The sequence below is a fragment of the Scomber scombrus genome, chromosome 3, assembly GCF_963691925.1.
Source record: "Scomber scombrus chromosome 3, fScoSco1.1, whole genome shotgun sequence".
NCBI lineage: Eukaryota > Metazoa > Chordata > Actinopteri > Scombriformes > Scombridae > Scomber > Scomber scombrus.
In genome coordinates, this window is record NC_084972.1 from 29069966 (window position 1) to 29082517 (window position 12552).

The window sequence follows — 12552 nt, forward strand, 5'->3', positions numbered from 1 at the left end:
TGCGTGGTTAGCTTAGCTTAGCATAAAGAATGGAAGCAGGGGGTAAAAATTAGCCTTGCTGTCCATTTTCTGTTCCCTCCCCTCCGAGCAGCAGAGTGCAGGATGTGTGAGTTAACGTGTCTCCATCTGAGTGTTTCTACCCTCAGTTTAATGAGCAATACCACCCAATATACAGTTGTAGAGGACTTTTTGTCATCCGCCCACACCTCCCTCACTTGTTGTAAAATGAGGAAGAGGAAGAAGACAAGGGACATATTAATTAATAAGGGTCGTTTTAAATGATACAGGGGGTTAGCAGGTCTGAAAAATGAACGCACTAACCTGTAAATACAGGCTGAGAGGTCAAAATTAGTTAATACATCTCATAAATAGAGAAAAAAAAGGGTTTAAATGTATTTAATTTGTCAAAGAATGAACATTGGAGGTCTATATATAGATATATATATGAGTTTTTTAATACACACATAATACTTGTAATTAGGATAATGTCATTGCACATGATATTGATTATAAGAAAAATATAGAAAATCCTCAGACTCACCCTTTAAGATTAAACATGGTCATTACTGAGCTTTAGGGATGTCAGTAGGCCATTCCTGCTTCCAGTCTTCATGCTAAGCTAAACTATCCGCAGTCGATATTGAAGACACACAATAGTACAACTTTATCAGTAGTTTATACTTCCCTTTTTTAATCCTACTTTTTTCTTCACAGACAGCTTGAAGGCCTTTGTCAGTTTGCTCAGCTCATAACATCAGTTCAGTTTTTCACTGAGGAAAATTATTTCTGCTGAGACATTAAAAGAAGAAACTGTGTTACAAGAAGGTTTACATCCAGTCTCTGGAAAACAGTAAATCTGATATTTGTTTATAGATTCAAGCTGAATTAAGAGAAATAACTGTGGCCTTAATGGAACCAAAACATGCTGTTCTGCTGTATCACTTTCTGTCATTTCTATGCATGCAAAAACGAAAAAAAAAAAGAAAAGGGGCAAATGGGTAAAAGAAAAACGTGATTGTGAGTTCTTTCATTGATTCGTCTATTCCTGATTCTAAATATTAAATTGCTAAACTTTTGAGGTGGATGCTTTGAGAAAATGAGCTCAGTCTGTCAAAAACTCAGTTCCCACGCTGCTCTGAAGGATTCAAAACTAGTCTAGTCTATTCAGAAAATACCCTGTTAACACGTGCATTTTGAACATCTAAAGGCTTTTTGAGCATAAAACCTTCCTTGCTGTTGGTTGGCCTCAACATATCCACCACTGTATGAATGCCTACTTTGTGGTCATGTTGGCTCGTTGTGTACATTTGGGCTACGTACCGATCACCTGTCTTATATTTAACTGTGATTTAGTAGTTGTGACAATTTGTGTTGGGTGGATCAATTTATGCAGATGCAGATGTTTTTAATGTCACCGTAAATCCCTCTGAAGCCCAATCCTCAACTTTAATTCATATATGGTAAGTTGAGTGGAGAATAGTTTTTTCTCTTGCAGTGATTGTATGTAGGGTTTCTGAGTGGCAGCACCCAGTTTTAAATGTCTGAGTTTGATGATCTGGCAGCGACTTGGCTCTCTGTGCTGACTTCTCATGGAGCTTTGGTGATTATTTGATTACAGGCGTTGTGTCTGGGTGCAGAGCAGGAGAGCAGACAGACAAAACCAAAAAAAAAAAAAACACACCAAGCACAACTCACCCACAGAAAAGGCAGAAAATAAACAACAATGGACTCAAGTAAAAGGCAGGTTGGGGTGACGGAGGATTTGTGACATACGGACAGTACATTTAAAGACATCACATTGGATTTTGGGAAACAGTTATTGACATTTTTCCCCATTTTCTGACATCTTAGGGACCAAATAATGAATTGACATTAATAATCTAAATAATCATTACTTACAGCCCTAGATGTCTTTGCTGAACATATTGGTGTCACTTTGCAGGCTGTGTTCTACAAATATACACATAACCCAACGGGCACACAAATCTCAACAACCTGAGTATTAAGTAAGCGTAACTAACTGGATAATTCAACTCATGTCAAGAGCCCTATTTAACCCTTACATACTGTTCAGGGTCTAATCCGACCCAGTTTTACATTTGAGAGAAGAAAAAAAAAATCACCATTCAAAAAAATACTGTTTATTCACATTTAATATTTAATTGAAATAGTTATGTTCTCCTCTGTTATGTAATCTTGGACTAATATAAAGTGTGATTGTAAATTCTCCATCAACAAAGAGCATAAAAACTAATTAAACTCTCTCTGCTCTCTGAAAGTCCATTAAGGATTAATCACCAATTAATGACTGATGAGGTGTTCATGAATTATTTGTGGTTTGAATATGAACAGTATGTGAAAAAACCCAAGCCAACATTTCTGAACAGCCCTGTGTTAATTATTTAGTTAATTTTCATGCAGCCTGCAGCATTTGAAATAAAAACTACTCACACTGAATATTTTTAAACCATTTTTAATCAAATATTCACTCGGTTGATACAGTTATTTCATCACAGCAGAGTCACTAGATTTTTATTTCAATATTGATGATGAGGGTCATTTTTTCATTTAATGTAAAAGAGGAATTTTTATTTTAAAGATGAGATCGGGACAAAAACCTGGAAACATTGGACGAATCTACTGCGTGGTAACTGAGAGTGACCTGAACGTGGTTTTTCATACCATGTACGTCTCTGCGACTCTGAACTTATTTTGCAAAAACAAACACGCCTCTGGACTTGTCTTCCACCCCTCACGGGTAAAGTGCTGCGGAGAAACATTCGGATACAATTTAATGACCATTCAAGACATGAAGACCATTGCATTGAACTGGATTGCACTGAATAATAAAAACAAATGATTTCAGCTTAACGTAGAGTTGTTTAAAACAAACGCTCCGAGCTGAAACTTGGATTGTAGTGATCAGAGTCATCAGGCTGCAGGATTTCACCTGAACTCAGGATTCACCACAAAATCAGCTCCAACAGCCGCTCTGTCCGCCAGGCAGGCTAATACTTTAGCACACAGTATGTCAGGTAATCACAGGTGAGCAGGGTTAGTGAAGTGAAGAAATGAGGACTTAAAGAGACAGATAAATAAAATGACATTTTCTAAGATCCTGTCAATTAAAACATTTGTGATAACTCCACCTGTGCACCGGTGATGAACTAACCTTTTTCTATCATATAGCAAATAAGTGTTTCCCAAATTGTCTCAGTATTCCTTTGATTGTGTGATTTAACTCTCATTAACTATCAGTGTAATAATTTAATGTAATCTAAATGTGTTTAATGTAATTTAATGTAATTTCATTTAAAATGTAAGTGCTTTTTTTTCAGTCATACCACGATTGACTTGTGGAAAGTCAGACAAATTATCTGCAACACTTTTGGTAATACATTAGTTGTTTTAAGTAACTTCTTAAGCACAAAATGCCAAAATACTCTCAGGTTCCAGCTTCTCTGATGTGAGTATTTGCTGCTTTTTTCAATTTTATGTTTGCAAACTAAATATATTTGGGTTTAGGACTTTTAGTTGGACAAAACAAGTATCTGAAAACTCTGCCATGGACACTGAGAAATGTTGATGGACATTTTGTCACTATTTTCTGACTAATTGATTAATTTGCAGAATAATAGATAATGGAATTAATTATTAGTTTTTGCCCAACTTATTACAGGGAGCTGCCTCTGCCCAAACTCTGCTGCCAGTCACCTGTGATAACATCCTGTGTGGTAAAGCGTTAGCATCCTCATCAGACAGAGCTTCTGACACATACAATTAAAAAAAAAAAAGAAGCAAAAAAACATTCATTTTCCCATATAGGCACAAAGATCCATATGGCACAATAAAAGAATATCAGCTCTGTGACAACGACAAACATTAACATACAACATAATTAAAACAGAAGCAAATCACTTAAAATGACAGAAATCAACAAAATAAGGGTCTGAAATTAACCCTAAGTGGCTGTCAACTGAAGGTTAACAAACTCTTCTTCTTGTATTAATATTGCTGCAGATTTAACAACCAGGACTGATTTCCTTCACCTCAGGCCAACAAGGTAATGTCCAGGAAAAAATAAACCTGCAGACGCTTGAAACCTCCTGCAGGTCCATTTAGATCCAATAATCTGGTTTAATGGTGAATAATAGTTTTATAAAAAGCTGTTATCCTGTTTTAGCTCTGTGCAAAATTACACAGTGAAAAAAAGGTTTGACTCCAGGAAAGTTTAAGCTTATTATTATCATATTATTAGAAAATCTAATCCAGGAGGACACGAAATCAGCAGATGATGGATGGTTGTTAAAGTTATTATCATTTTGCATTAAGAGAAGTGGCTGTTTAACAAAAAAAAAAAGACATATTTCAACAAAGTCCCTGCAAGCAATTTTTAAATAACCACATAATTATAAAGTAAAACAAACTTCATCGATTTTGATAGTCATGAAACGAATCCAACGGCTGCCTTCTAGGAAAGAAATCAATTTTAAGAACTGATGGTTGATTTAATAAAAACGGCACTAATGTCAAGTATATGTGATTTTAAATTAATTAGCTGAAACATGCAGAAATAGCAGAGCAGGAATGTATTTATTTATACGTTTTTAAGGGTTTTTTTCTCTGGTGCAAAGAAGCAAATATCTAACATTTTGCTGATGATGTTATTTTATCTGTTGCTATAATAGTTGGTGGAGAAAATTTTAATTTCTGGATTAATTTCAGACCCTGAATACAATCAGAGCTGAGCGGCTCGCTGCTGTGGAGCCATGTTGCTCTGATCTGAGACAGTACGAACGTCTGAACACCGTCTCTGCTTCATGTGGAAAGTACAAGTTCAACATTGTGCAGAGCGTAGTAATTATTTTCCAAAAAAGAGAGCAGCTGCATGAATCATAGCACTGTGCACTTTGCTAATCTCTCATTTGAGAAGAGGCGGATGTTATAGGCTCTGCACACCCACAAAGCTATTTTGACACTTAATGAGGTCTTTAATCTTCATGAACCAATAATAATTAATATCCCTCCCCTAAAAGTTGCAACTATGCTAAATAGAGGGTCAGACACATGTTAATTAAGTGCAAACACACATGCAGACACACTCCTCAGATAATATCTAATCAGGCAGGTGAGTGAAAACACCTGTGTGGGTCTGCAGGACCTTTAAAGCATGAAGACGATCCATTGCACTTCTCTGAATTCCCAAAGTTATATATAATCATACTCTCCAGTCTTAACGGGCCTCAAGTAAAAACTCTCAAGCATTGCAGAATAAAAAAAAAGAAAAAAAAGAGAGAGTGAGGACGAGGACACCAGGTTAGAAAATGTACATTGTTACATCCCAGTGTAGCTTGTAGCAATGTCGTTAGCTGCTTTGTAGGATTAAGTAAGGATTGCTCCTTGATTTGCTCTTTCAGTTTTCATCTGAAACTGATATTAAAGTTGTTAAGAGTGGATCTAAAATTGACCAATCAGGTCAGTTCATGCTTACAGAGCTTGAAAAACAAAAACTCAATTATTTCTTCACGTTTTCACCCCAGAGGAAGAGACCCATCATGGCTCTAACTAACCTCCTCTCACTGCCAGAATCTCTAAATGATGAATTAATTGCTCAAAATGCAGCAGAGTCAAATGAACCTCTCCCACTGATTCAGACCAAACTAAACCAACGAAGCAGGTGTGATGATTGCACCTCGACTGGTTAAGGTTTGCGTAGTTTCAGACATGCTGCAACAAACATTAAGTTGTCATTTTTGTCTGTAATTTGAGTCCTATTTACTTAAAACAAAGTAAAAGAAAGATCTGTAGGATTTTTTAAACTTGGTTCCAATGCAAATAAACATATCAGGTTTTTTCTACGATCAAGTTCAGTTTTCTTCCTCCCAATGCTAAAACCTCCCTTGTTTTTCTTGTTTCAAGAGACGCTCATGAAAATATTCTGCACTGCACTGACAGATTTCTTCACTTGTTTTAAGAATAGTGCAAGTTATGTTTTTAGGACTTGCAGACAAAAACGACTTCATGAGATTGAACATTTTTTCAGTGCAGTTCTATTGATTTTCTGTAGTTCTTCTTTTTCTGTCACTGATGTCCTGCAGTGAAACAGTCCCGGTGTAGTCTGGAGGCTGCAAGGGTCAAAGGTCACAGAGATGATTTCAAACACGAGGAGACCGGGCAAATTTCTCTGCTGTTACGGGATCAAGATCAGGACAAGTAACAGCGCCATGACGGTGTCAGAGTGCCGACATTAGAGGTTTGGATCCAGGAAATTCAACTTCATCATCCAGCAGAGTGAAGCGTCAGGTGGCTCCAAAATTTCTGACGTTCAAGTCACCACTTTTACTAGCGAGAAGAACAGAAATGAAGCCAGTTTGGTGCCTGCTGAAGCAGCAGTTCAACCAGGACAGCTCACCAGCCCCAGTTTAAGTTTATCATCTTTTTAACTGGAGACTTGGGCTGCGTCTTAGTAACAAAGCAGTCAGAGAGGACAAACCTTCATGTGCCTCAGAGTTTTTTTTTTAAAAGGGCAAACTGAGGCGGCCATTTTCCCCCCGCCGGTCTTCTATTCTCTCTTAACACAGCAACAGATTTAAAAATTTAAAAGCAGGAAGAAAAAACAGAAAAAGCCTTAAAAGCTAAAATGATACTTGGATTTTTCTTTTTTTTTTGTGATTTGTTTTCACATCTCAGGGAGCAACGATGTGACTCGGTCCAGACCACAGCGCAGAGTGGGTCGGTCATGTCGTTGTAGTGACGGTTTTCGATGGCGATGGCGGGCGGCGGGTCAGATGATGGGTTTGCTGTGGTCAGCGGTCTCGGCCTTCTTCAGTTTGCCCTTACTGAAGGCCTGGATGGAGCTCAGCAGGGCGGTGCGACCTCCCCCTGATCCATTAGAGGAGGACAGAGGAGGAGGACAGGGGGGGATGCCCAGCGTAGGAGGAGGGGGAGGAGGAGGAGGTGGAGGAGGAGGAGCAGTTTGGGCTCCTGATTAAAAAGAAAGAAGAACGGGAAAAAAACATAGTCAGAAAACAACATAAAGGTTTCTGGTAACATTCAGTTTCCTCAGGAGCTGGTTGCACAAAGATCTGTTAGACTGATCTGATTCATGCTGGTCTCAAATTTTACTTTTATACCGGTCTCATGACACTAATGATACTTTCACTTTATTTAAACACTTGTAGACGGCAGGAAAGAGTGTCTAAATCAGCATTGAAGCTTGGTGAACTCTGACTATGAAGACACTCCTCAACCACTAGCGGACTTTCACATCACAGCAACTTTTTGAATACAAATTTAAAATGGAATTAAGGTTGGGCAATATATTAGTATTATATCTATATCGTGATATGAGACTAGATATCGTCTTAGATTGTGGATATCGTAATATTGCGATATGTCATCAGAGTTGTCTTCTCCTGGTTTTAAATGCTGCATTACAGTAAAATATATAATTTTCTGAACTTACCGACTGTTCTAGCTGTTCTGTTATTTACCTTTTACCCACTTTGTCGTATATCAACATTACTGATAATTATTTATAAAAAAATTCCTAGTGTAAATATTGTGTGAAAGCATCAAGAGTCATCTCTACAATATTGTTGCCATATCGATATTGAGGTATTTTGTCTAAAATATCGTGATATTTGATTTTGTCCATATTGCCCAGCCCTAAATGGCCATCTTGTTCTCAGTTATATTCCTTAATTCAATAAATAACTGGAGGGATCTTCCTGATAAACTAAAGAGCTAAAAAGATAATTAAGTGTAATGCCTGAAAAGGATTTTGTCACAACCTGTTGACCTAAAAGTTATTCCTATTAATGATTTTTCTCTGATCTCTAAATAATTTGTTAAAATCTATGAACCCTTTTATAAAGTTTGTCTTATTACACAAAGGAACCACTAACTGTGTTTTGTGGACTCTCCAGAGTAACAGAGACACTGTTTCTGGAAAGAATAAATCTTTGTGAAACCAGCAGCTGCAGGTGAGCGTCCAGGCTGAACTCAACCCACCATCAAGTTCACTCCAATGCAGGACTTCAGTTTAGGTACCACAGAGACACATTTTGGCCAGTAACAAAAAAGTATTGAGGTTTAACACCAAGACTTTAAAAAGTGCTTCCTGTAAAATGTATTAAAAGATATTATTTTCTTGATTAATCATTTTGTCTCTAAAATGTCAGAAGCAGTGAAAATGTCCGTTGCAATTTACAAAAATTGAAAAGGGACATCTTTACAGGTCTTATTTTGCCTGACCAACAGCCTAAAACCAAAAGATATTCAGTTTATAATCATGTATGACGAAGAAAAACATAAAATCACCATACTTGAGAAGCTAAATCCAGCAAATCTTTGATGTTTTTGCTTAAAAAAATGATTTAAACGTTTTAATGTTGCTGATTAATTTTCTGTAAATCGACTAGTTATTGTAGCTCTACATTTAAAGGAGTTGTGATATAATGTTGATATAATCGTTTTCCGGTATGTATAATAGCTCTAAATACTACATTACCCATGATCCTCAGTAGCTGTTGCCATGGAGAAGACATGAGTTCTTGAATATTCCTATCAAAATGGTCCAAAATCCTAACATGACATTTTTTGAATTCATCCATTGACTTTGATAAAGTTTAACCTCTAACCTCTGCTCGCCATCCGCGCCATGGCAACAGAGTCTGAAGCTCGTTGATTGGACGATTCTTACAGCACAGCTCTGATGTCCTGAACCATCTGAGCTGCGTCTCCCAGATTTAAGTCCATTTGTACTTTTGCAGGTGATGAAAAGTGACTCTAAGAGTGAACTGATGGTGAATTGAACCTAAAACCTGGTACACCTCTTTCAGTTGCGCCATTTTGCATCCCCAAACTGAATAAAAATCAGGGATATAACAGGCAAAGAAGCAAAATGTTTGAAAGATCTAACATGTGGGCAAAGCAGAGGCCAAAAGCTGCGACTGGAGTCCGTGAACTCCACCCGCTGTCCAACTGCACAGTGTATTATCTGCCACTGTAATGAAAGGACATCCATCAGTCTGACAGATGGGAACCAAACCTGGAAACACTCGTCACTGCAGGAGTCAATAAACCTGTTTTAAGATATTTTCAGGGGAATAACTTGTTTTTTGGCCTTCATAAATACATTAGAAAATAAATAACAGGGAAAATATAAGAAACTGTACTTTAATCGGAGCCACTAATGCCTGCAGTGTTGACGGTTTATCTCCAGGACGGCTGAGGAACAAACTGACTTTCATTACGTGAAGCAGCCACAGTGACCTTTAGTGTTTTTTCATTTAATATCCAGATGGCTCCTCAGTCACATCCACAGTCAGAGAGCCCAGCTGTGTCCATATTTTACCATTAAATTAAATGTGCAATCAAACAGGATTGAAGGTCTGCACCTGTATTTATAAAGCATCTCAGAATTCCTTCTAGAAACTGCACTGAAGGTTAAAGGTGCACTATGTGAGATTTAGACAGGATTTTTAGATTAAGACATTCAAAAATTACTTAAAATTAACAACAGAATGTGAAGAAATAACTGAAACTTGGTATAAGTGTAATTTTATTACGTATTAATACTTTTTTTATGGTGAGAAAGTAACCATTTAGATTCCCGACATGTGGCCACTTAATCCAAATTACTAATTATTGGAAATTTGTGCCAATGTTGTCGGCTGCTGCAGCTCTTTGGTAATTTACCGCTGACTCTAATGTCTCTGTAGCATTTTGATATGTTGAAGACACAACAGCACAAATTCATTGTAAACAGTAACCTCGAATGTCCTTTCTGGTGATATGCTACTCATTATGTGTCTGGTGCAGGAGGCCAAAATGACACCTTTAAATGTGCACCTTTAAACTGGGATTAAAACACTTTCAACCGTAGCAGGACGACTCCTGTGAGAGAGAGAGTGAAGCTGCTGTTTTACTACACTCTTAAACACAAAGTATAATAATGTGTTAAAGCTGTTCAACACTTGGTATCTGTAGTAGTTTGAAAGAAGTGGTGAATTTCAAAATGCAGCTAAAGCAACAGTCTTTACTTAAATAGTTTACTAAAATATTTGCGAACGTTATGTATGTGAAATAATGACGCTTAAGTAAATATACTGATTTATAAATAAGAACAGCTGTGTGACTTATCCTTCTCAGTCCTATCAGTCACATTATTTCACAACGTCCATTACATTGCAACATCGTGCATACGTTACTCAATATTATTTCACACACAGCGATGATGTTGCAACTCTTTCGAAATCTTCTCTTTCACTGTCCAATTCCTATTTTAGCTTCACTCTGTTTGCATTTTGTGTCCTTACAGGTGGGAGGACATTGGTATTTCTGTAACATCACCCAGTCTTGTGAAATTCAATATGAAAATATCTGTCAAATATTATCCCTGCCGTTGCATTACATAATACGTGCAAGTCAAATAAGTATAAAGTAAATACAATTTTTAAAAATTAACAATTTGCAAGACTGCAGCTTGCGTATTTTCACACTTAGTGGTGGGAAAATGAGCAATTCTGTGTATTATCTGAGGCCTTTAAAAGCTTTTAAAGTTTCATTGATTACTCTTGAAATTATTGGCTGTGTCAGACACAAATCTTTACTGTTTCAAAGCTGCATTTTCTCTGTTGTCAAAGGAAGGTTTTGAGTATCTTGGTTTCCGTGGATGTTTGTGCATATTTTTGCACCCCACATAAGGTCAGTCACACAAATTATTCAGTTTTTATTGTAACTATATTTTTTAATAAGGTCAATGTCATCAATGAACATCTCTCCCCCATCAGAATATCTGATGTCTCAACGCCATCTCCTGGCGACTCGTCAGTTAGGATACGTCTGGCACTCCCCTAAATATCAGCACAGACAGAAATCATTTCCTTGGTTAAAAAGGTCATGAAATAAGAAACTGATTTTCTCCTCTGAGATGCTCGATAAATATGGACCCAGATCTCCAAAACAGTGACGTATGCAATTTATGGTCGATGTTTTTAAATATAAGAAATGATAATGAACGTTTTCAGCTGGTTCTTTGTGGACGGAGAATGATCCGAATATTAGATTAAACAAAACAAATGAAAATCCTTCAAAATAATAGTTTATCGAGGAGTTTGGTCAACTGTAGAGCAGCTCTATAAGGCTTGGGGTAGGGGTGGGGGAGTGGGGGGTGGCAGCCAGGGGAATATGAGAAATTCTCATTTCACAGCTAATATCGGACCAAAAAAAAAAGAAAATAACCCCAAAATGACCTGACACGTCTTCGCTGTGAAACCCCGTCCCAAACAAATACACAAGCAGACAAAACAGTGACAGAAACAGACAGATAAGACAAACATGCCACCTGATCGAGCACACAGACAGAAAGACTTGACAGATCACAAGATCACAATCTCCAATGAGAACAGTCTGAATCGGGGAGGAGTTACATTGTCTGAGTTTTGGGAATCATTGCAGATTGTGAAGTTTTTATAAAGTTATCGTACATCTTGTTCCAGGCAAACAGCGACTCGTTGATTCAGAGATAGAAGAAGAAGAAGACGAGGAGGAGGAAAAGCTTCTTCACTTCAGATCTCAAGAGGCCTCTTCAAGCAGGATTAGCCAATAAGAGCCAGGCGAAGGTGGTCACATAACTTACTCTCACTCTACACTCACTTCTTACTTTCATCTAACTAAAGATCCTCCAGAAGATTGATGCAGGGCTGATGATGAATTATTTCTAAATTGGGAACTTTGAGGTTTAGATTGGATGAAGAACTACATTTAAAGCCATTTTCAGTGGATTACATTTGTTGTTCCTAAAAGACAGACATTGTTAGGGAATAATTACTTTTAATTAATGGAGGAATGTGTTGATGTCAACTATACATTTACTTAGAAATCAGCTGCGGATGTTTGTTGATGTTGAGTAATATGAAGAGAAAGTAAGTGTTAAATCTCACTGGTCATTTTTAACTGTACAGATGGTTGAAATACTGAGCTGTAAATGTTTATTAATATTTGTTGCATTGCATTTGTTGTAACTGATTGTATTTAAAGATAAGAGTGTGATTTATTGGAGTTGCGTTGTAAGACTGTAAATTTAATTTTAGATTAAAGTGAATTCCCAGAGCGTTTTGTTAGTTATTAACTAACGACAGTGACCAGCTGAATCAGATGCTTCTCATTATAAGAACATCAAACAGAGAAGAACGACACACGTTATTTCATTTATAGCCTTTAAATCAAAGGTTTGACATTTTAGGACAAACGTCCTGATAGAGAATTAAAGAAGTAGATTAATATCAATAAAATGTCTGTCCAGTAAATATAAGGCCACAGTGGGCAGTTGGTTTAGATTTAGCACAAAGACAAGAAACAGGAGGAAACAGCTGACCTGATTCTGTCCAAACAAAACAAAATCAGCTGTCCAGCATCTCTAAAGCTCAGTGATTTAAATTATATAAATGTGTTTCTTGAACACTAAAGAAACTGATCTTAATACTACTAAAAATGGCTTCTGTTTTACGGAGGTATGTGCAGGACTATTTCTTGGCTCTGAGCTGT

At 37.1% G+C, this 12552-nt stretch overlaps 1 protein-coding gene across 1 annotated transcript in view; it reads right to left on the reverse strand.

Annotated features, from left to right (window-relative positions):
• Window positions 1-2459: 2459 nt before the first annotated feature.
• The window catches only part of pxk (PX domain containing serine/threonine kinase), a 28191-nt gene continuing 18098 nt past the window's right edge, over window positions 2460-12552 (reverse strand). The window contains exon 18 of the mRNA XM_062444256.1: window positions 2460-6984. Coding sequence (XP_062300240.1) covers window positions 6785-6984 — 200 coding nt within the window. The 3' untranslated portion in view covers window positions 2460-6784. The remainder of the gene's footprint in view (window positions 6985-12552) is intronic.